This window comes from Phaenicophaeus curvirostris, chromosome 2, assembly GCF_032191515.1.
Source record: "Phaenicophaeus curvirostris isolate KB17595 chromosome 2, BPBGC_Pcur_1.0, whole genome shotgun sequence".
Lineage (NCBI taxonomy): Eukaryota > Metazoa > Chordata > Aves > Cuculiformes > Cuculidae > Phaenicophaeus > Phaenicophaeus curvirostris.
In genome coordinates this window covers 109004748-109030028 of record NC_091393.1, presented here as the reverse complement: position 1 = coordinate 109030028, position 25281 = coordinate 109004748, and the positions used below count along the sequence as shown (strand labels likewise).

Genomic DNA, 25281 nt, shown 5'->3' with positions numbered 1-25281 from the left:
TGTCTGAAAAAAAATATAGATTGAGAGTTGTACTAAAAGAACACATTCAGATGGGTAGATTTGTGTTTTTCCTCAAGTTCCAAACCTAAGCAGAAATTGCACATAGCAGTAATGAAATCAGAGGACGCAGTGGTGACAAGTGCTGCCCTGTGAAGCACTATGTGACAGCACAAGAACAAATCCCCTCATTTCAGTTCTCATATGTTCAGGGTCCCTTTGGAAGCCACTTTATTGCCCTTTGTAGAATTTGGCCTCTGTGGCATCTTTCAAGATAGGGAAGTTGGCTCCTTTTTGTGGCAATGAACTTCTGGGGTCAGTATGCTGGCTGACGACTCTCTTCAAAAAAAACCCCAGCCTATCAGGAAAACCCTCCCAAAAGCAAGTGCATTTAATTTTTTTTTTTAATTTTATTTTATATTCTAGGTCGTTTGCAAACTTATTACCTCAAATATTAACACTTAGGTCAAAAAGATATTTGTAATAAAGTCAATAGATTTTGAGGGGTTTGCTCAGTTGGTTTTCTAGTTGCTCCTTTTTCAAACAACATGGAAGAAGGGAAAGATGAAAGATAAAAGAAAGGAAAATCAGTTATTCTTTCTCTCATGTGAATGTAGCCATGGGAATTTGCTCCACAAGTCATGAGACTTAAATTACAAAGGTTAAAGGCTGGTTTCAGTGACCTCACAACAAAGAACATGTCTACACTTCTCAATTTATATTCTTTCCTCAGTTTACAGAAAGCTGCCTGAGAGCAGTGATGTCCTTTAATCTCCCCGAAAGTCACTTGTCTTTAGGTAGGGAAACCATATATATAGCAATCTCTCTGTTCCTTTCCCAGCATCCTGCTGTGTTGGTCTTTCCAATCCATCTCTGAGAAATGCATAGAAACCTGTCCTTCCTAACAAGCTCAGCAAGCTGTCCAGTCTGGAAAGCATGGAAAAGCTCTCTAAATAGCTTTTTAACAAGTTTCTCAAGGATGCAAAATTACCTAAAATGATTCCATAGCTGGTCAGATGTAGCTGTCCACAACAAGCACCCGGAACTAACATGCAACTGCCTCAAGCCAGGGAAAGCAAATTTGAGAGTAAAGCATCTCTTGGAGAGCAATTGCCCATATGCGTTCCCACTGTGAGAGATTCACATTTGTGAAAAGCCACATCTTAGCAGGCAACCCCTTGATGTGCAGAAAGTTGCAAATCATTTCAGTCTCAGCAATTTCCCCATCCTTAGTGGAGAGCACTAAGGCTGCAATTGTACCTTGATAATCATAGCTACTGAATCCTAAGCAAAACAAAATTGCAGCACAGAGGCAATGCCACTAAATGCTAAAATGCTTAACAGAAACAGCATTTAATTATCCAGAACTATAGCTAAAGTAAAGCATCAACCTTTGTTATGTTAGAAACCCGAAACCAGGATTATTACTATTATTCAGCCTGGAGAAAAGAAGGCTCCAGGGACACCTTTCACAGAATCACCAGGTTGGAAAAGACCCACTGGATGATCTAGTCCAACCATTCCTATCAAACACTAAACCATGCCCCTCAGCGCGTCATCCACTCATCTTTTAAATACTTCAGGGATGGTGACTCCCTGGGCAGCTCATTCCAGTGCTCAATGATCCTTTCCATGAAAAATTTTTCCCTGATGTCAAGCCTAAATATCCCCTGGCGGAGCTTAAGGCCATTCCCTCTCGTCCTGTCCCCTGTCACTTGGCAGAAGAGGCCATGTCCCACCTCTTGAAAAACTCCTTTCAGGTAGTTATAGAAAGCAATGAGGTCTCCCCTCAGCCTCCTCTCCTCAAGGCTAAACAACCCCAGCTCCCTCAGCCGCTCCTCATAAGGCCTGTTCTCCAGCCCACTCACCAGCTTTGCCACCCTTCTCTGGACTCGCTCCAGAGCCTCAACATCCTTCTCGTGGTGAGGGGCCCAGAACTGAACACAGTACTCAAGGAGCGGTCTCACCAGTGACGAGTACAGAGGGACAATAACCTCCCTGGACCTGCTGGTCAGGCCATAACTGGTACAAGCCAAGATGCCATTGGCCTTCTTGGCCACCTGGGCACACTGCCAGCTCACGTTCAGCCGCTGTCAACCAACACCCCCAGGTCCCTCTCCTCCAGGCAGCTTTCTAGACAGACTTCTCCTAGTCTGTAGCACTGCATAGGGTTGTTGTGCCCCAAGTGCAGGACCCGGCATTTGGCCTTGTTAAACCTCATGCCATTGGACTCTGCCCAGTGGTCCAACATGTTCAGATCCCTTTGCAGAGCCTCCCGACCCTCCAGCAGATCCACACTTCCACCCAGCTTAGTGTCATCTGCAAACTTGCTAAGGGTGCACGCAATGCCTTTATCCAGATCATTGATAAAGACATTGAACAGGGCTGGACCCAGCACTGAGCCCTGGGGAACCCCACTTGTCACTGGCCTCCAGCTGGATTTCATACCATTTACCACCACTTTCTGAGCCCGGCCATCCAACCAGTTTTCCACCCAGGAGAGTGTGCGCCTGTCCAGGCCTGAGGCTGACAGTTTCTCAAGCAGAATGCTGTGAGAAACTGTGCCAAAGGCTTTACTGAAGTCCAGGAAGACCACATCCACAGCCTTCCCCTCATCCAGCAGCCGAGTCAAGGCCAGGTTGGATGGGACCTTGAGCAGCCTGGTCTAGAAGAAGATGTCCATGCCCATGGCAGAGGAGTTGGAATTATATGATCTTTAAGGTCCCTTCCAACCCAAACCATTCTATGATTCTTCAATGTTTAAAAAAACAAGGATTAACCAATATAAAGATATGACATTGTTCTGTTCACAAAATACAGTAGTGTTACTCCCCTGAGCTCCCTCACCAAAATGTGAAATTAGAGTAGCTGAGATCTCATACTTTTCACTTACAAACCTCCCTTTAGATAGCTCACAGCTTAAGAAGCAAAAGTTTGCCCAGGAATAAAGGTAAAAAGAGCTTTTAAATGTCAATATTTTCTATAAGTAGGCTCAGCCACTCAGCTTCTAAGCTCTCACCAGAAGCGTCTGGTGTCTGGCCAAGACTGAAAACTGGATGAGATGGATCATAGGTTTATCCTAACATGCTAAAGACGCTTGTCTAATTATGACACCGAGATCAAAATGAGGAAAAAAAAATCAAAGCAGAATAAGGTAAAACAGAGCATATTGTGACAGAGCCTGAAATGGCTTAGCTAGCTGAAAGTATTGCTTAAAACAGCAAGCTTTCCTGGTCTCAGAACTAGTTACTCTCAGCATCTTTCTAGGATTTATAAACAATTAAGATAAAAGCAAGATATTAATTACACAAATTGTTTGTTGCTATTCACTGCATTTCACATCCATAAGTCCCAGACCACGTCCTAGATACTAATATGAATTTGATCTATCAAGTAATTTGAAAATCCTGGCTCTCAGAACAAACATTGGCACATGAGACAGATATAACCTCATCCCTGTGCTTGCATGGTCATCTGATGCGGGCATTTATCTATATTCAGATTAATACTAGCCTATCAATCAAAAAGAATACCCTCTTGAAAGGCTCGCCTTCTCCAAAACAGCAATTGAAATAGTTTTATATTAATTTTATAGCACTAAGCTGCTCAGATCATAGAATCACAGAATCACCAGGTTGGAAGAGACCCACTGGATCATCAAGTCCAACCATTCCTATCAAACACTAAATCATGCCCCTCAGCACCTTGTCCAACCGTGCCTTAAACACCTCCAGGGAAGATGAATCAACCACCTCCCTGGGCACCTTGTTCCAGTGCCCAACGACGCTTTCTGTGAAAAATTTTTTCCTAATGTTCAGCCTAAATCTCCCATGGCAGAGCTTAAGGCCATTCCCTCTCGTCCTGTTCCCTGTCACTTGGCAGAAGAGGCCATGTCCCACCTCTCGACAAACTCCTTTCAGGTAGTTGTAGAAAGCAATGAGGTCTCCCCTCAGCCTCCTCTTCTCAAGGCTAAACAACCCCAGCTCTCTCAGCCGCTCCTTAGAAGGCCTGTTCTCCAGCCCCTTCACCAGCTTTGTTGCTCTTCTCTGGACTTGCTCCAGAGCCTCAACATGCTTCTTGTGGTGAGAATCGAACACAGGATTCAAGGAGCGGTCTCACCAGTGCTGAGTACAGAGGGAGAATAACCTCCCTGGACCTGCTGGTCACACCATTTCTGATACAAGCCAAGATGCCATTGGCCTTCTTGGCCACCTGGGCACACTGCTGGCTCATGTTCAGTCACTGTCAACCAACACCCCCAGGTCCCTCTCCTCCAGGCACCTTTCCAGCCAGACTTGTCCTAGTCTGTAGCACTGCAGAGGGTTATTGTTGAATGTACAGGAACACAACGGAATGGAAATTGCTTAATCAAAATCCAAATGGAGCTCCAGCTTTCTGTATGTGGTTATAATGTTTGCAGAGGATTCACAGATTTCTGTGTATCTCCAAAAAGGGGAAAAAATGGACCAAATATTTCAAGAGAGTTGAAAAGTTCTTTTTCCATCTTGAATTTCTGGGGTCTTGAAACTTTGTATAAGATAGGCTTCTTCTACCCACTCTCTACTAATTTCTAATGGTCCTCCCACAAAGTGCTACCTACTGTCTCCTTTTCTTTTTTTTTTTCTGTTAATTTAACTGTTTTCCAAATTTTTAGCCAACAGAAACATTAGATAAGCAACAAATGATCAATTTTTCAAAGATTACGGGGCTTAAATCTTTAAGACAGGACACAATAGCATGTAGTATGTAATTTTATGTGTGAGACATCCATTTTCTATCATTAAACTACACTACATAAAAAGAAAATGCACGCTGTAAGAACAGTTATTTTATCAAACAAAATACTCAAGGATTTTTAAGGAGAGAAAAGAGTGCAAAATCACATGCTGTAAGGCTCTAAGCATGAAGGAAAAATACAAAACCAAACAGTTTTAGAATATTGTTTTAGTTGCGGAGTGGTAGTTGGAGGGTGGCTGAATGCATACAGGCACTAACTTCCCAATGATTAGCACTGTTTCATTGACAGGCTCGGCTGCAGAATCACAAAGCAAACATAAATTGCAGCAAATTAGCAGAAGATTCTTTTTTTCTTTAAAGAAAAAAAACACTTTAATGGATGTTTTGCCTGAGGAGCTTATTCTAATGGCTTCTTAGTAGATGAGACTGCACTGCCAGGAACCACAGAAGCGTACTGCAAATTTAATAATGGCCCTATAACATCCCATGCTTTGCAGATCCACATTCGAGTACAGGCTCTGTACATTCAACCCTGGGAACTAAGCACAACCAAGCAATGAAGAGCTTGGTTTCATTAGACAGAGATTGTACTCACAGCTGCCTACAAAGGTAGCTGCCTCTTTAGAAACTCATCTTGCTTCCAATGAACATGACAGTTTTATCAATACTTTCAGTCACAGCATAATTTGGCCAATACATAAGATGACTGAAACATGGCAAAATGAAAAGCAGATTGGGAAATATTTAAAAAATATATAAAAATTAAGAATATGTAGTATCAGTAGGATTTTTTTTAAACCATCTGATAGATCAACATATTCACCTCTTCCAATTTAAACAGATAAAATGAAACAACAGCTACGTATTACAAAGACAGGGAAAGAGCCCTGCCAGGAACACTAATACCAAAGCATGCCATTCAAGTTACAAGTGGCACTAATTGCCAGGCTGTTCTGTAAAATTTTAATTTACTCTCAGCAAACCAACATTCAGATAGGTAAAAAATTATTTTTTACCTTTAAAAACATCAAAGATATTGCTTCCAGTCTCATCCACACAACTGACTCTCCACAGCATACACACAGAAGCACTGAAAGGAAGAGGCTTTGAGAGGTGATGCTGAATCACGATTTCCACAACATCACTGCATGCTTATTTTGCCATCTGCAGAATTGGCATGTACGTTCTCATGAAGAAAGTCATTAATATCTGTCTCAAACTTCAATATGGCTAGGTTGGATGAGGCTTTGATCAACCTGATCCAGCAGAAGGTATCCCTGCCCATGATAGTGTGATTTGAACTGGACGGACTTTGAGGTCCCTTCCAGCCGAAACCTTTCTATGATTCTGTCTGATTCTAAGGAGACGGAGCACGCTATATAAACAGTCATTTGAGATGCTATAGAACCTTTCAGGAAAAAGTGCCCCTAGAAACAGACATTGAAAATGAATAATTATTTCATTATCACCTTTTTCTACCGTATCTATCATTCATGAACTCGGATCCTAAATATCACAGTATACTCAACGTTTTGCATAACAAGGTATGAAATATTGCTGTGAGTTTGGAGGGGACAGGACCATTCATTGTTATGTTAATGCTGACATCTTCTCTACATGCTTGACAGATTTACCTTGAGAAGTCACCCTCTTCAATCTGCTGGCTAACACAATAATCTAGAGAGAAGTCATTTCTGTATACAGCTTATTTGAATACTTTATTTATTTGTGGTCCACTTATATCTGATAGGAATGAATCCCAAACTGACCCCGCCTATGCTGGCAAAAAAGCCATTGTGTGTAGTGAGAAGGGGACACCACCACTGAATTGAATTTGCAAATCCCAGGGATTACCCAGGTCAATAGAGTCAGAGCCAAAAGAAAACTTTTGATCTCCTTTCTTGTTCATTTGTCTTGTTGTCCTGGGGGCTGGGGCAGAGGGGAGAGTTCCTGTTCTGACAGCGCTATTGGATACTCTCTTCTTAAGGTAATTACTCTAGCTCTCTGTGGACAGACTAGATTTTGACTTAAGGCCCTTTCATGCCACTCCAAGAGGAGAAAAAAAAAAGGTCTTAAAGTTTTTGAAAACAGCCTGAAGTCCAGTCATAAATAACCACAGAGAATTGCTACCTAAATGTTTACTAAGCTGAGGGAAGAGATAAATCACATTATATCTAAATGGAATAAAAAGAGTAGTAAATAAAATGTTTACAGCACAGATGGCAATAGAAACAAAAGTCATTGCAAACATTTTCCTCTCGAAATCTGATTTTAAGTGAACATAAGTGATGACATGGTCATATTTTAAGGACAAGTGTAGGTTACATAATTTATATATTAAATAGCTAAACCTTGGCAAAATACAGAAGCATAGACAGGAATGCATGTTCTTCGTGATTATTAATTATTGCTATCTATGGTAGAGTAGTATATGATGGCTAATGAACAGGTTGTCCAGAGAAGTCATGTTTATTTTTTTTCAAACTTCAGTAATTTTATGACTACAGTGAGATGTACACAGGATTTTATACTAAAAGGCACAAGCAACATGCACTGACTATTGAAAATACACTGGAGTGGATTATCTTGTTTCCCCTTTGTGCACTGGCAGCATACAACCAAGATCATAATTACAGGATGGCTACCACCTGCCAGCTTGAAGAACCAAACCACATGCTTCCATATAATAAAAAAGAATTCCAAGATTAGAAAGTAAATGAAGGTTAAATCCTAAAGGTCTGCAGGGACCTCTGAGCTGTGTATTTTCTTCTGTGCTCCTTTTATCATTCTTACTTGCCCACAAAGATGAAGGCTCTTGCCAGTTAAACAAGTCGCTCTAATGAAATGCTGTCATTTTCACAGAACTGCTTAGAAAACCGAACGTCTGCAATGTGCAAACTCATATTAAACCTCAGTTTCAGACTGATAGTTTTTTTCATCTTGAAGCAGGAAAAAAACATAGACAATTTTTTCACACTGTCAAAAACCCCAGAAATTCAGCTGAGAGTTTTAGAAGACATGTTAATGTGGAAAGGAGATTACCAATGTGTATATACATATATAATACAGAGAATATTCTTCCAAAATGTTTACTGGACCATGATTAAAATTGCCATCCCCGCTTTTTTTAAAAAAAAGCAATTATATTTTAATAGAGGGATGAAAAAGGTTTCTTCAGAATCATTTAACAGTGGCATAGAGAAATACTTTAAATTATCTTTGGGAGTATATTAATTGAGAAATTTTTGTCTTTATATGACAGCACTTTTATAACTCCATACCCATTCACATTTTTACTCACATAACCACACATATTTAATTACAATAATATTTACCTGGGGGAACTGGTATTTGCTGGTGTATGGGTGCTTCTCAATAGTCCATATTTCAGTTTAAAAAAACTTAAGAGTGAACAAGGTTGCGTACAAATATCGTACAGAACTTCTTCTCCCTACTATCTGTTCTTAAAATATGTTTATTCTTAAAACATGCTTGATGCTTTAAATCACTCAGAAATCTGCTTCAAACTATCCTGTGTTTATGACCTAAGGCTGTACAATTGTCAACATTCCTATGCAAGGTTATCATTCCCTACATCTCTTACTCCTTTTTTCTTATGCTTTCCAGTTTTAACAACTATTTAACATATGACTCCACCAATATTTATACATCAATAATGTACTACGCACAAACTGAGCAAGATTATTATCTATTTGCAGCACCTCTTCACCATAGTAGTAATTTCTAGTATATTGACCTAAGTATATCTTACCACCAGATCTTGTCTTAGGATGCACAACTGGCCTAAGAAGTCTGAGAGCCTAAGACTTGCACTCAACTGGTCCCCTCCCAGCCCCAACACTTGCACTGGTGATGCTGAATTACACGACATGAATTAAAAAATCTCTGTGCCATCTCTGTTCATCACCTCCACTGATACCCCTGTTTTGGAAGGTGGATCAGCATTTTAAAGAAATTTTAAGAAAGAAACAGAATTCCTGTTTATGGAGTGTCTCTATGTAGGGTTTTATTAACAGGGTGTCATTGAAATTTTATGTAGACACTTATGATGATGTCCCTGCCCTAAACATAGAGAAGACTCTTCTGTTATAACTTTCAAAACTAACATTCTCCAAAGCACTTAAATTTCACAAGATTTATCACAATGTGGTAAGTATAACACAATGTTAATCCTGACTTCCTTTTTCCCAGAGAATGAGTATGGGAAACAAATTAAAATATGCAAGAATAAATGCAAAAGTACAGTGATATGAATTGTTAGTTGGGATCTTACTGAGATGTATAAGGGTTTGGATTTCTTTACTTAAACCTTTATGTTGTGTCTTAAAAATGTTGAAAGAGCTTTGCAGTTCATGAACTGTTCACGGTGTCCCTGCCCATGGCAGGGGGATTGTTACTGGATGATCTTTAAAGTCCTTTCCAACCCAAACCATTTTATGATCTGTGAATCTATGTATGATTAAGTTGGAGCAATTTCTTAGATGACTTATTTATCTTGTGTCAACTGGATCAAAAAAAAAAAAAACCACAATGTAGAAATAGTCAAATTACGAGAAACACCTTTTCTGAAAACATCTGAAACCACAATATATCACATTTCTCCTATAGGTTTACAAACCACTATCCACAAGTGTTTCCCTGTTGTCTGTTATGCAGTGTCATCCATGGGAAAAGGTTAATCTTCAGTGAAAATATAATCTTGTGGCTCTGTGCATTTGTTGGCTTTACAGAAGCTTCCTTTGAGGTTGGCTGTCATCCCAGTAAAGTTGCATTAAGTAGTTCCAATTAAATATCGCAAGTAACACGTTGGTAGCAAGTAGAGGCAAGAAGGAGAAAAGCTTTGGGGTAGAATTTCAGGGAGAAATATGACTATGCTTCTCAGTAAAATCTTCCCAAAATTATGATTTTTAAAAATATTCAGGCCTCAGATGTACACAAATTAAATCTACTCCGCTCTAGAAGTATCTGAATTTGATCTGATATGCCACTACTGGTCCAGCAAATCTGGAAGTGTTTTTCACTTGCTCCTGGCAGCGCTTTCAATTACAAAGATACTATAATTTTTAATATTTCCCTGCTATATAGACTTTCCCCTCAGGGATTACAAAAGAAAATCCTATTAAAATCTGCCCCCATCCTTTTAGCAGACAAGAAAAAAGAAAAGACTTAATAAAGCAGGAAAGATTGGAGCTCAAGGCTGAAGCAGAACTTGGCCAAATAGAGTAAGCATGTATGAGATAACCAAATTGATATCCAAGTATCCTCGTGAACATTTTTTTTTTTCCACTTTGTGATTTTGGCTAAAATTAGAGGATATTTGTCCAGGGTTTTCAGATATCCAACATCTTGGCTGAACTGCTGGATCCTTAGGAATCTCAAACTTGTCCTCTGCCCATACACATATCTTGTCTTTATGTGTACCCAGTCTACTACTTATTAAACCCTTTGTGAAGGAAGTATACAGATGGCTCTGGACACGCACAGTAAATCTGACTGGTTTTAGGACATGCCAAATCTATCGGTCATGCAAAACCTAAATATCCTTCTTCAGTGGTTCTGCCATTTCCCAGAATACTGGGTAATGCTTGTGTATGTGCTGTACTGCACTGCTTGAAGGAGAAACAGCGCAGGGGGGGCTTTAATGAAAAGTACACTCCTACATTACACGTAATGGTGAAAGACTAATGAGGTCCTTTGGGTCCTCCTGATGTGCTGAAGGGTTGTAACGTTTCTCTTTCTCTTTGGGAGAGTTCTGGCCCAAAGTAAAAAACAGAGATACAAGTTGGCTCCAAAACTAGTTCAAAAATGTGACAGTCACTACAATGCAGGTCATGAATTTACAATAATAGGCCATTTTTGGTAAGTATCAAATAACATGATTTAACATGAGCAAAGATATGAGCACCTGACACTTACAGAATCAGCAGTTAAAATCAATTTTCTGATGAATTTTTTACCAGAGAGGAAGGCCAATCTATAATTACTACTGGATCAGGAGAAAATACATGATCATAAACTATGTGAGCTGACATATTTTAGTGATCCAGAAGATGAGCAAGAGGGAAAAAAGGAGAGTAGAAAGAATTTCAAGCAATTTTCAAAAATTTAATTTCAAGAGCTGGGTTTAATATTTGAGTGAGAGGGGAAAATGCTATCAATATACACAGTGACTTTGGCTTTCAACTTATTTAAATTAGTCATTTATCTGGTGATTTGAGACTTAAACTGTAACTGAATTACAGTTCACTGGTAGAGAGCATCTGTCCTGGACTTGTTTCAGGAGATGCAGGTACACCTCTGTTGCCCAGCAACGTCTGTATCATATAAGTAATATGAATTGGATTGGAAGTACTCCTCCACAGCTGATACTTCTGAGCAACATTAAGATCCCAACCTTAAGTACTCTAACCTCCCTGAAATTTTAATATATTCCAAAAACCAGACCACTGACCTGATTAGAAGTTTTATTCAGATCTACACTGTTTAATAGAAAGAATTTTACAGCAACAAATATCCTATAGAGAGGACTTCCTTATATGGTAAAGTAGAATTGAGAGCTTAAGACGATTTGCAAATGGTATCCTGTAAATATTAATGCACTTTGACATTGAATACCGCATATCATACATTTTAAGTGGATCTCAGTGTGTGGATGTTTACAGGGAAATGATATGCTTCTTCATACGCCTGCTTTCAAGTATGCCTTCATTACAAAAAGTGGTTGTGTAAAGCATGAACATTTCTCCAGAACTAGCCCCAAATGTGCAAGCATCCCTAACTCAGCCTCTGTACTGGGTTCATGGGCACCAAAAAGCTTCATGAGAATGAATGTCACCCTATTTCCTACAAGGTACAGACCAAGCCAGACATTGACCATTTTTTATATGGAGTGGTTTTCCCCAGGCTGCCTTCATTAAACAACCAGACCAGATATTGTAAAATTCCTTCAGCCCTAGAAGTACAACTTCCATCAGTAGTTTTTCATATTATTATCACTGATTCTACTAGCTTTTTTCACGATTTCCTAAAATACCTAAGCAGAAAATAGCTCTGAAGACTTCCAAATGCAACATCAGTATACAAGGTTCATAAGTCAAAATCACATCTCGAAGGATCTTAATCATGACACATGACCCTGAAAGAATGAGAGAGCTTATGGACATATATGCTAACAATAAATACAATAATTTCATTAACTTCTGATGAGGTGGAGCTGGCAGGCCAAAAGTGGTCAAACCCAGTTACAGTATCTATTGTCAGAACTGTGTCCAAGTGGCCGAGAAGGCCAATGGCATCTTGGTCTGTACTAGAAACAGCATGGCCACCAGGACCAGGAAGGTAATAGTGACCCTGTACTCAGCATTGGTGATGCTGCTCATCAAATACTGTGTTCAGTTTTCAGCCCCTTGCTACAAGAAGGACATTGAGTGGCTGAAGTGTTTCCAGAGAAGAGCAACAAATTTGGTGAAGGGGCTGGAGAACTGGGATTGTTTAGCCTGGAGAAAAAGAAGCTGAGGGGAGACCTTATTACTGTCTACAACTACCTGAAAGGTAGTCATAGTAAGGTGGGTATCGGTCTCTTCTCCCAAGTGACAGGTGATGGCCTCAAGTTGCACCAGGGGAAGTTCAGGCTAGACATCAGGAAAAATTTCTTTACTGAAAAGGCTATCAGGCACTGGCAGAGGCTTCCCAAGGAAGTGGTTGAATTACCGTCCCTAGAGGTACCTAGGTAGATGAGGTGCTCAGGGATACAGTTTAGTAGTGGACAGGTACAGTTGGACTTGATGATTTCAAAGGTCTTTTCCAACCAAATGCTTCTATGATCCAGTATCATGAACAAAATAATGAAAGCTGCATTTGCCTGTATAATGTATAGTTCTCTGTGCCTTGCCATTACTCCAGCACATGCTTCCAACCTCAGCTTCTAAGGAATCACTCAGATCTTTAATTTGGACTCCAGGACACCTTCATTTATCCATCTAAAACTCAGGTCATTTTGTTTATTCAGTCTCAATTTTCTGCATCACTGGACAAAACTGAGCACACAGAAGGCTCTGAGGATGATATCAAGCTACCAAAAAGATCTTGTTTTGCAGTGAGTACAGGAATTCCTCATATGTATGTAGTTACTTTGAACTTAACCTACCTACCTATCTGTCAAGCCAGAATACATGCTGAGGAAGATCAGGTTGCCTTAGTAACCTGAAACCGGCTGTACAGGCTTCAGAAAAACTGAATATTTTTATCTTTCTGAAGCACCATTCTGCATCATTGTGACATTGTACTTAAATATCTCACAGGCAAGATAGATATATTACCAAACTCCCCATAAACCCTTTGAGCCATTCTCCTGCTATGGGTTATGGAAGACACTGCTTGGGAAAGCTTTTTCTTTTTCTTTCTTACCATTTGTTACCTTATAGCTGCCACCTGTAAAAAAAAACCCAGCATTTCCTCCTTTCTCTTTTTTGGGGGTTGTTGGAGAGGAACGACTGACACCATTACAGAGCTAAACCTTCTGCTCCAGCTGTGCCATGTACAGTAATTAATCTTCCTCAGAAAACTACCTGCTACCTAAAATTGATTTTATTATATGATATGGTTGGAATGTTCAGAGAAAATCAGTGAGAAAGAACAGTGACAGTACTCATCCACTATGCTTATTACTGTGAATAGCTTTTGGCTACACAAATTTCAGGCCTGAACTGCACACAGCCTGATATTAAATTGTAATAATTGGAAGTTCTAGAAAAAGGAATCTAATGATACCCAACAGAACCACCTTAGTTCCTTGAGAATATATTTAATTAACCCTTAATTATTTTCACCTTTATGGCACTGGAAACATGTCTAAGATTTGATTTACAAAACTATTATGCCATTAATAAGAGAAAGGAATTATAGACATACCAAAATCCAATTTAATTACCCTCTTGATTCCTCCAGAGGCAGAGAGAAGCTCACAAATTTCTGACACAATGTTCCATTTTCAATATTGTGAAAAAGAAAATACCTCTGAGTAGGCCAGCAACGTTGCATAATTGCTTCTATCTGAGCTGAAAGCACAACTATAACCATGTATTCTGGCTATCTTGAAAGTTCAGTTTGGGCTTTTTCTGTATCAAGTATCACACTTTAAACTTCACTTATTACTTCTTGTTCGATATATTGTTACATGTAAGAGTTGCTATAATCACTAACAAACAACTTTCTATTATTTTCATGTTTTAAATGGATAGTTTGCATTGCATTTAAGAAAAGTAAAAACTGACTGCTCCATAATTTGTATATAAACAAGAAAAAACTTTCTACAACTTGTTTTCAGACTATCAACAGAAGCATGCCTGCTAACTTACCTAACAAATAAACTGATTTATCTAATGAAAGGCAAAAATTTACACATTACCAAGTCCACATGAAACAGAGAAGAAAAAAACCTAATAGAACTGAGCCACTAATACCTTGGAAAACTGTTGTCAGCTGTGTACCATGTTCCATAGTCCTGGTGGAGCAACCCATGCTCCCCTATAACATCACAGGAGCCTCAGAGCTCAAGGTGCAGTACAGCTTGATTAGGATTCCAATAAAAACATGGCTCAAAGCAACATTACCTGTATTCTTTGCTCTTTTTACAGGTTTTCTGATTCTCCCGAACACCTTAATATTTCTGCATTTTCATGACTGCGTGTGTGAAGTCTATATCCTTTGAGCTTCAGACAAACTAGGCCACTGATATTCATCACCAGAAATTTCAGATATTCATTATAGAGAGAGATTGGATAAAAGAAGCTGAACAAATTGAGATTTCCTCAATTAGTTCATTCCAGCAGCTTGCCCTGCATTGTAATTTTGTGTGCAGCTATCTTTATTTCTCCTGTGTACTGCAAGCCTCTGTGGCAAAATAACCAAATGAAGTATTTAGACTGTGATGTTATCAGGGACAGATTGTTTAATTCTCAGCTACAGGAGATGGAAATCAAATGTGGTGTAAAGTACCCTGAGGAATTTTATACCCCTTCTCTTAATAGCAGGTTATATGTTTATTGGTAGCTATCAACTGCAAAGGCTTAGCCAGGAATATGTAATATCATTTTGGAAAGTGCTTCTGAGTGGCTCTGATGGTTAGTTTAGCTTTCGGTCACTAGGTAAATCAAACGTCTTTATTTTACACATACCCTGCTCAGAAAAGTAGCATTGAGACTGATCTTACCCTCTAGGTCTCAAAAGGTCCAAAAGGCACAGTATCCATAAAATAAAAAAATGTGAAAGAAATATATGCAGTAAAATTATTTAAGTCCATCATTTCTGCAATACTGGATGGATAATGCAGATTGTGTGAATATCACCCTCTGATTTGCATTTTAGAAGAAGGAAGACACTGGGAGAGGAGAATGACTGTCCATTGTCAACATCATATGAAAGTTCTGAAGACTAAAAAACTGCTGGGATGGATAAGAGAAAATAATAAATACTCCTATTTTTTATACACTATATAGTGTGTGATTTTATTTTATATAAGCACATACGCATATTAACAACATTAAAGACGAGACACTGTAAACCTAAGGAAAGCCAGATCTACACTTCGATGTGCAGTATTAAATTACCCCAGTTGTATACTGGTTGCTACAAAATTGCTAATTACATATTCCCAAAGTATAAAACTCTTGTCTCATTCAGAGTAAGAATGCACTTGTTTTGATCAGAGTTATGTAGTGAAGAAGGCTGGTGTTTATAAAGCCGCTCACTTATTGCAGAAGTTGAACACTGACTCAATATTTATGGGTTTTGTGGTTCAAAGTACAACCTCAATATTACTTAATGCACTCTCCAAACACTACTCTGAAGAGAGAATCACTCAGCCCCTTCCTGGAACTTTTATAATGTCAAGTACTCTGATATCCAAATCTCTCATAAACTGTAACTAATGTATTTGTACAGTGCCTAAATTCTATCATCCTCTGTAACAGCCAACAGTATGCCACTTTTGCTTGATTTTCTGTGTATGATGTTGTCAAGGAGAGCTCCTCACCTTCAAAGGGGAGATCCTTGAAAATCTATCAGTTCTGCTTGGGCCCATGGGATTCTTCCAAGCAGGTCCCTGAAGCAGAGGTCTGCTCTCTTGAAGTCCAGAATTGCATTCCAGCTTTTTGTCTTTCTCCTACCTCTCAGGAACCTGAAATTCCTGACCATCACAACCCTGATCCATTCTTGTTTGTACCTATGAGGTCTAACAGTGTGACTCCCTTCACTGGTTTCTTGATCATCTGCATCAGCAAGTAAATTCACTCCAGACACCTCTCAAATCGCTTGTGCCCTGCTCTGCTGCCCCTTCAGCACATAATGGGGTAATTCAAGTTGTCTGCAAAGACTAGGTCTGTGAACACAATGCTGCTTCAACTTGTCTGAAGACCTCATCTATTTCTTCTTCCTTATCAGGCAGACACCTATCACATCATATCAGACTTTGGTCTACTCTCTAATCCTGACCCATAAGCTTTCAGTTGGCTTGTCACTTGTATCTGGGCAGAGCTCTACACCTTCCTATCACACTCAATCCACTATTTTCCCACTTTCTTGTGAGTTGCCACCTCCATTCCTAGTCCTGGCTCTCTCCTCACCATGCTGGCCAGCTTGTAGCAATGATGCTTTCACTACACCTTGACAAGTAGATTCCACCTTTTCCTAGCAGGCCTGCCTTGAACTCCTTGTCCAATCTTTAATTAAGTTATCACAATTATTATTTTAACATCCAACCACATTTAAAATAACATCTAATCATCATGACAGATACAGCCTTAGCTGAAAGGCAGTATCTCTACAAAGCAATCAAATATCAAGAAAATTAAACCTGGTTTATGTGAATCCATTTTGTAATATTGACAGAGTTCTCCCTTTAAATGAGGGCTTTTGAGTCTTCTTGGTAAAATTGGAGAAATATTTTGCTACTTCCAGTAGCTGAAGATGTCATGCTCTCAGTCAGAAGAGACTGTGTGGTGAAGTTTTAACCCATCAGAAATATATTGTCATGGAAGTGTTGACACAGCATTAACTATATCATCAAAAGCACAACACCAATACATTATTCCTTCTGGTAACAGACAGTTACGAAGCTGCCCTGTATTTTGGCACAGAACACTTCTGTACTAATGTAATGTGACAATGTTATTACGTCTGCTATTTTCTATGCCATAATAGCAGTATTTGTTTCCACAAAACACGATGCTACACTCATCAATATGGCTACACTTAAAGACCGCCCAAGTGAAAACAGATTTAAACTTATAGAAAGCAGACAATCTCATAGATTAGTTTGGTTTGGTTTTGCAAGAGTAATTTCAAACCTACACCTGTGAATTCCCTGAGAGGACAGCTTTCACTGCATAACCTGCTGTTAGAAATAGTTACCGTATTCATGATGTATTTTCTCAGAGGAGGTGCATGCAGCCACCCATTTGTGAGAACAGCTATTAACAGCCTTCTACGAAATCTTATTTGGTAAGAACAACAGCTACTGGCCTGCTTTATACTTCTCAATGTAACACCTCTGTCTTTTACATCTGAAGACAATTGTTACCAAGAATCTCCAAATATCCTACCACATCAAATGAGAACATAACCTATAGCATTGTGGGGCAAAAAAAACCCCACCACACCTCGTTTACCTTCCAGCAAATAGGAACCTACAGCACAGGGAATCTAGGGATTCCCTGGGACCTGAGGGAATGGCAGGAAGATGTGCCACAGGAGGGTTAGGTTGGATATTAGGAAAAGGTTCTTCACCCAGAGAATGATGGAGCACTGGAACAGGCTCCCCAGGGAAGCAGTCACAGCTCCAAGCCTGACAATATTCCCAAAGCATTTGGCCAACACCCTCAGGCACACGATGTGAACGTTGGGGTGTCTTGTGCAGGGACAGGAGTTGGACTTGATGATCCTTGTGGTACCTTCCAACTCAGAACATTCTATGATTCTATGAATGTGCCTACCAATGCCACAACAGAGGCTTGTGGTCTGCAGAGGCCTCGTACTCGCTGTAGTGCAATACTGAGATTTGAAAGTAAGCCAAATTTTTGTGGGTGTTCCTGACTACAGTTGTAATACTGTAGCCCTACCCATGGCTGGTCCAGGTAATTTTCTGTAGGAGCACATTCCACAAACTTCTTCTTTCTAGCTAACAAACAGAGAATTCCCTCAGACTGGGAAAGAAACAGCCTGCCTTACATGGTGCTTATTTTGATGGAACTCTTAAAAAATCTTTATTTTAAGCTGTGCTTGTTTTCACCTGGAATACAGTGAACAGTAAAAGAGTAATAATTTGCTTTACAGGAAAGATAAAAAGCCTCCTTGCATACTGTATTAGTAAAATATATTACAACAATTTTCAAGAAACTATTTCTTTAATTAATTTGCTCCAGATTCTCTGTTCTTGAAATTAAAGAATGATACATGAGAAATTTAAATTGCAAAGATTAATAATGATGCGTGGCAAATCTTTGTGCACTGAGGTTACTAAGGGAGACACACTGAAAGTATCAACTTAAATGCAGCAAGGTAATTTCTGCACAGTTATGCAAACTGCAGATAAAATCATGGAATCATTTAGGTTGAAAAGATCTTTAGGATCATCAAGTCCAACTGTAAATCTTACACTACCAAGTTTACTGCTAAACCAAACTGGGAGAAGTGGTTGATATGCCAGAATGTGCTGCCCTTTAGAGGGATGATGACAAGCTGGAGAAGTGGGCTGAAAGAACCTTGTAAAACAAAGGATAACGCCAAATCCTGCACCTGGAGAGGAATAACCCCACGCACCAGGACAGGCTAGAAAGCAGTTTTGCAGAAAAGGATCTGTGCAGCCTGGAAGACACCAAGTTGAACATGAATCAGCAACGTGCTCTGGCAGCAAAGAAAGTCAACAGCCTCATTGGCCGCATTACAAAAACCAAACCAAAACAAACAAACAAAAAAAACATGGCAGAAATGTTGAGCTGTGATCCTTCCTCTCTGCTCAGCACTGTTGAGATGCATCTTGAGCACTGTCGTCTAGTGCTGGACACCTTAAATCCTGTGTTCAGCCTTGGGCCCCTCACTACATGAAAGGCATTAAGGTACTGCAGTGTGTTCAAAGAACAACTGAGCTGGTGAAGTGTCTGGAGGACAGGGATTATGGGGAATAGCTGAGGTAACTGGGGTTGTTTATTCAGGAGAAAAGGAAGCTGAGGGGAGACCTTGTCACTTTCTACAACTGGCCAAAAGAAGGTTGTAGTAAGGTGGGGATTGGTTTCTTTACAAGTGATAGGAAGAGAAGAAATTACCTTAAATTGCACCAGGGGAGGTTTAGATTGGATATTAGGAAGGATTTCATCACTGGAAAGGCTGTCAAGCACTGGAAGAGGCTGCCCAGGGAAGTGGTGGAGTGACCATCCCTGGAGGGATTTAAAAAACGTGTGGATGTAGCACTTTGGGACATGGTTTAGTGTGGGGTTGGCAGTCTTGGGTGGGACTCAATGATTTTAAAGGTCTTTCCTAACCTAAGTGATTCAAAGATTTTATGATTCATATGAAAAGAGTCTGCGTGAACTGGGACTGTTTAACCTAGAGAAGAGAAGGCTCAGAAGCGACCCTATCAATATTTCAAAATACCTGATGGGTGGGAGTACTGAAGATAGAGCCAGATTCTTCTAAGCGAAGCCCAGTGGCAGGACGAGAGGCAATAGGAATAAACTGAAATACACAAAATCTCATCTAAATATAAGGAAAATGTATTTTGAGAATGACTGAGCACCTTGCAGCACCCCACTGAAAACACTTGGACACGGGCAGCCGGTACAGGATTGCAAGTCTCCATAAATGAGAGTTAACAGTGAGAGTTAACATAAATGAGAGTCTTAACAGTTTCTCTGATGACCACAGACACCTTTTTACAAGCAGTCAATTTCTGGTTTTGGTAACAAAAAATCTCTACCTGTAAGATTGCAATGTTCTAAACAAGCATTTACATAAAACTAAAAGCTAAAAAACGCCACATTGAAATGTAAAGTAAACCAAGGCCGTGTCTATGTAGCAACACTGGATTAGATTTTAGCATCTGTCAACCAGCATCACCCTATATGGTACATGCCACAGAAACACTCGCACACACTGCTCAGGAACATGCCTAAATCCTTATGAAGTGGATATGCATTTCAGCAAGAAGCAGGTGTTATTCCAGACCTGTCACTGAGGCAATCTTCCCTCACATGAAGGGAATTTTCTTGCTTCAGTGCTGCAGTTTACCCTATGCAAGATACTAAAAACAGTAGGAATATTTCATCATTCCTTTTCACATTACGCTCTTCCCAAACACAGCACAGAGAAATCTAGAAGCATCTAGATGACAGTGAGATTACGACACCATTTCTCATTTCTTCCCTTATATATATCATTATGAAAAATCCCTCTGGTTAGATTTGCTTTGCAGATTTTTGGTATCTGGGCTAATCTGAGGAGCCAAGATAAAGCAAGAAGGCAAATGCATTAGCTTTGCCAGACTCTGCATTCTATAGCAAAACATTTACATCCAGGATAAATTTATATTTCACATTTGTGATAGAAAGAAAAAGATTTGTCTAGGAAAAAACTAGGTATTTCAGGCAGCCATGTACTAAATGTACTCTTTACCATCAACAGACATAGAATATTGAGAGTTAACTGATTATGTACAGTGCAGTCTATAATATTACTGTAAAAACGAGCCTGCACAGATTGGCAAATATCTTTCTTATTATCTTAATATCTTATCTTTTTTAGGTAAGTTCACCGGTTCGCCAAATTTATGCAATAGGTTGCACTTGAAGAAGTAATTCATATGCTACTCCAGGTCCAGACATCAGTTACTTTTAAGATAAATTTGTAAACAGAGTTTTTCCTTTGCTAGATGTAGGAAACATAACTTCTTATGCATAGTTTTTAGTTACTTTTGGAAGAACTGAAAGATCATACAACAGAAATAACTTAGAAGAAGACTAGAAACAAACCATTTTCAGCAGAGAAGGGACTGAAATATTTAAAAAATACATGTTTAGCAGTATGACTAATTAATAACATTGTTGGAAGGGCAAACTCATACGCACAAAGTAAACCCGAGCTTCTGCTCAAATTATCAAAAGCATTTTGATACCACATTTAATTTCTGCCATCACAGCAAATGCAGAGAAGCAGACTTAAACTTCCATAGTTTTCAAGCATGGTCAGGAGAAAAGAAGGGGAACTTTTATGAGAATAATTTATGTAGTTTTTACATATAATGCATTATTTAGCCTTGTGCTAGATACAATTTGAGTCAACAGCTTTTCAGATTATAATTATCCTGTTATTTTAGGGTTTGTCCAAGAAGGTGCACCTTGCTGTACAGTGAAGGACCAGAACAAGACACAAAAATTTGGAATACTTGACTAGACAGTCAGTCATTCAGATAAGTGTATACAAATAGAAATAAAAAAGCCTAGCATTAAAGAAATTCCCTCTTCACATGGATTTAAAAATGTGCAACATCTGGATATTTTAAATGTGATGAGTCCAAAAGAAAACTCAATAGTTGGCTTTAATCAGTTGTGGATCATTATGGCTTGTGCATTACTATTCCAGTTTCATGTCTGCATAATGCTATCTAGATCAATAAGGCTAGATTGGAATAAAACAAAATTATGACATTGGTGAATCAGGTCCCTTATTTTTGACACACTTCAGCTTTTCCTGAAAGCTCAGATGATTGGTGTATGTTATATAGTTTTATTCAGATGAAATTTAAAAGAATTAAAAGACTTGGAATCCTTTTATTGTTGGAATGCTTAGTGTGTCACCTAAAGAATCCTACAAAGGGAGATGATGAGCCTTGTCGACTGTTTCACAGTAATTATAGCCCTGATGATATAATGCTATGAAATTACAATATAGCTTAAGATAATAAAATGTGAAAAGGAAGGGAAAAAACCTACCTATTTGTAACATCTATGCAAGAAAGGGATTATTTCAAGCAGGTAACTACCAGTTCATTAGACGTGTAATCAAGTGTAATAAAACCAAAGTCTGTCAGGGTTTGATCCTGCACATTGTCCAAAATTCATACTATTTCACCTACATTCTTCCCACAAGCTTCACAGATTTTCCAAATGTTTGCCTCTTCATTTAAATATCCAACATTAAAACAATAGAAACCTTCACTTGCTTCAAATTTTGCATTAGAGCATTCAGATCAGCATTTTTTAGCATACTTACGGTCATTGCATAATGGTCCGCTAAAGGAGGTCATGCTACAGTCACAGCTGAACCCATCCCACTGCTGTAGGCACACTCCCTGGTTTGCACACGAATCCTCTTGGCATGTCGTGCTGGGCCCTGATGAGAATATACGGAAACAGGACTTGGACTTTGTCTTCCAAAGGAAGGCATTTCTCCCTTGATTACATTAACTAACAACTCAAATCAAACGAGCAAAACGTTACCAAGTAAAACACACATAAACTTGCTGATTTTTTAATATTAAAAAGGTGGGGTTCATTTTAGGTTTAAGATTGATACTTCAAACACAGAAGAATGCACAAACTGAAGCAGAGTTATTCCAGGTACAGCAGGAATGTTAAATTTGTTGCCAGTTATTTGTTTAATCTCATCTCAGATCATTAACTAACTAAATGTTTTCTAAAAACATTATTTTGTCCTAGAAATACATTTCAACCAGTAAAGCCAGATGCCATAGAAAGCAAAAGCTCTGGGAGATGAAAGGGAAGACTGGAAAATAAAACTAAAACCAAACAAAAACCAAGCAAAAAATCATAAAATGGAGCTACTTGGTACAATGCTTTAATCCCACAAACTATTTTAAATGCTTTAGGTCTAAAATTAAGAGAGGCTTGGGATTCTTTGGCAGGAATGTAGGCAAGTACTGATTCACATGCTTCAGGGATCCCATGCAGGTTCCTTTCATTAAGGGAAAAAGCAGAAAATCAGACTATTAATGAACTGGCATGCCTAAATGTGACACACACATGAAAAACAATGCTACTCTATTTCTAGAGAATCATAACTAGACTACTAAAATATAAAGAAATCAGAAAAGGAATGATCAAAGCACTAAAGCAATCACTATACAAACACATTCAAGACTGAAAGCCTTTATGCAAGCTATATTGGAAAATGCAGGTTCATGTAGCTCATTGTTTTTAGAGGTGTGAAAGCCAAAATCTGAAACAACACACCATACTTTATTTCAGAAAGGTACAGAGCATTCACTGCAGAGATCCCAACTGTGCATTGGGGGTTTCAGTCTTGTGATATACACACAGGGCTATCTACCTTGCAAATCAGCTTTCATCAATGCAACTTTGTCAGCAAAATAAAAAAAAAAGCAAAATATATTATATGTTAGTAAGCAATATTGAAATGGCAGCAAACACAGAAAAAAAAAATCATTCAGAGTAAAGTGCATGCTGCTGTTAAAGAGAGAAAGAAACACCATATAATGCAAACAAATTAATGCTAATAGCCGTAAATCTCCAGGCAAGCCAAAATAAGAAAGCAGTAATTTGCCAGCATTTTACTAGAAATATAATGGTTAATTGAGCTGATGACATGTAATGAAGGAAAATTAAAAGTCTTTTTTTTTTTCTTCCTTGGATAGATATGAATGCATTAGCAGAGGAAACGCATGACTGAACCTGACTAGCCATTTGTCATGTTTAGATACAGTGAATTCAAGAATAACTAGCATCGTCTTCCTCTCCAGTCTTGCTTTTTTCGATCCCTTTCTTCATGGAGACAGACCATGAGCTACAGATTACTATGAACTTACACACATATTTCATACCGACTATGTGCAAGGTCCTACACCTGGGTCGGGTAAATCTACAGTTTAAATACAAGATGGGGATGATGTAATTAAAAGCAGCTTTGCAGAGAAAAATTTGAGGGTGCTGATTGATGAGAAGCTCAACATGAGCTGGCAATGTGCCTTTGCAGCCAGAAGGCCAGCAGTGTCCTGGGCTGCATCAAAAGAAGTGTGGCCAGCAGGTCAAGAGAGGGGATTCTGCTCCTCTACTCTGCTCTCATGAGATCCCACCTCGAGAATTGTGCCGAATTCTGGAATCCCCAACATAAGAAGGATATGGAACTACTGGAGCGAGTCCAGAAAAGAGCCACAAAGATGATCACAGGGCTGGAGAACCCCTCATAGCAGGGCAGGCTGAGAGATTTGGGGTTGTTCAGCTTGGAGAAAAGAAGGCTCCAGGGAGACCATGTATCAGACTTCCAGTACCTGAAGAGGGCTTACAAGAAAGCTAGGGAGGGACTTTTTACAAAGGCATGTAGTGAAAGGACAAGGGGAAATGACTTTAAATTGGAAGGAGAAGATTTAGATTACACATCAGGAAGGAATTCTTCAGGATGAGGGTGGCGAGGCACTGGCACAGGTTGCACAGGGAAATTGTTGATGCTCCCCTTCTGGAAGTGTTCAAGGCCAGGTTGGATGGAGCCTTGAGTAGCCTGGTCTAGAGGAAGGTATCCCTGCCCATAGCAGTGGGTGGTGGTGCTGGATGGGCTTTAAGGTCCCTTTCATCCCAAACCAAAAAAATAAAATAAAATAAAAATTATTTCTGAATTGTTTTGGAGAAGACACATCACTATTGATTCAGAAGTTCTAATGCAGGACTGATGTCAGGGCAGAACTGCACTAAAGACTATATAAATATCCCAAGTCATCCCGTAGAAAGAAAGCCACTTAACCCTTCTTTCACATTACAGCTCCTTCAAAGATCTCGGTGAGGGATTTTCTTTTGATTTGTCATTATTTATGAAAAATTCCTATCAATATGATTGAAGTCAGTTCAATGGGCATTTCCTTTAAGTGAGGTGCTGCTCGAGTATAGCTCTGAACAAGTGTCTAAATGATCACCAGCACAATTAACAATGATGGCACTATAGGCTGTAACCCTGTTTCAGCAAAACTGACTTTAAGCAGCCTGATCCAGTGGGAGGTGTCCCTGCCCATGGCAGGGGGGTTGGAATGGTATGGGCTTTGAGGTTCCTTCCAGCCCCAACCATACCATGATTCTATTATTCTAATAATAGTAATAATAATACCACAACCACCCATAACTGGTTGACTGCAGTAGGCACACATAGCATAGTGGTTTCCTTTTCTGTGAAAATTAGACATTTGGGCATTACATCATCCTTTCTTGAGATAGGGATTATAATGACAGAATGCCGAAGCTGGCAAAACAAGACACTTTTTTTTTCTCACCAGCTTCTGCTACCCAGAAACTTTACAAAGCTGAAGTGAAAATATCTGTAGGTGTTTAAATGTTATATATGCATGCATTTATTTACACTTGAGTTATGCAATGTTAAATTCCCTCATCTTTGCAAAAGTAGAGCAAAAGTTGCAAGGACTTAAAAGTACAGAAACTACAGGACCCTGTGGGCACATTAAAAAGTGCATGTTAAAATACACATATTAGTTAAAAATATAGATCTTGTTAAAAAGAC

General features: G+C 39.2%; 1 protein-coding gene across 29 annotated transcripts in view; it reads right to left on the bottom strand.

The window, feature by feature from the left end:
* Positions 1-25281, bottom strand: part of NRXN1 (neurexin 1) — a 790728-nt gene that overhangs the window by 385115 nt on the left and 380332 nt on the right. For 17 of the 29 annotated variants that reach the window (XM_069850395.1, XM_069850409.1, XM_069850422.1 and 14 more), the window contains one exon: positions 22015-22134. In XM_069850395.1, coding sequence (XP_069706496.1) covers positions 22015-22134 — 120 coding nt within the window. Of the gene's footprint in view, positions 1-22014; positions 22135-23091; positions 23119-25281 lie in introns of all 29 variants that reach the window. The other 12 variants (XM_069850390.1, XM_069850392.1, XM_069850405.1 and 9 more) reach the window with 1 other exon arrangement.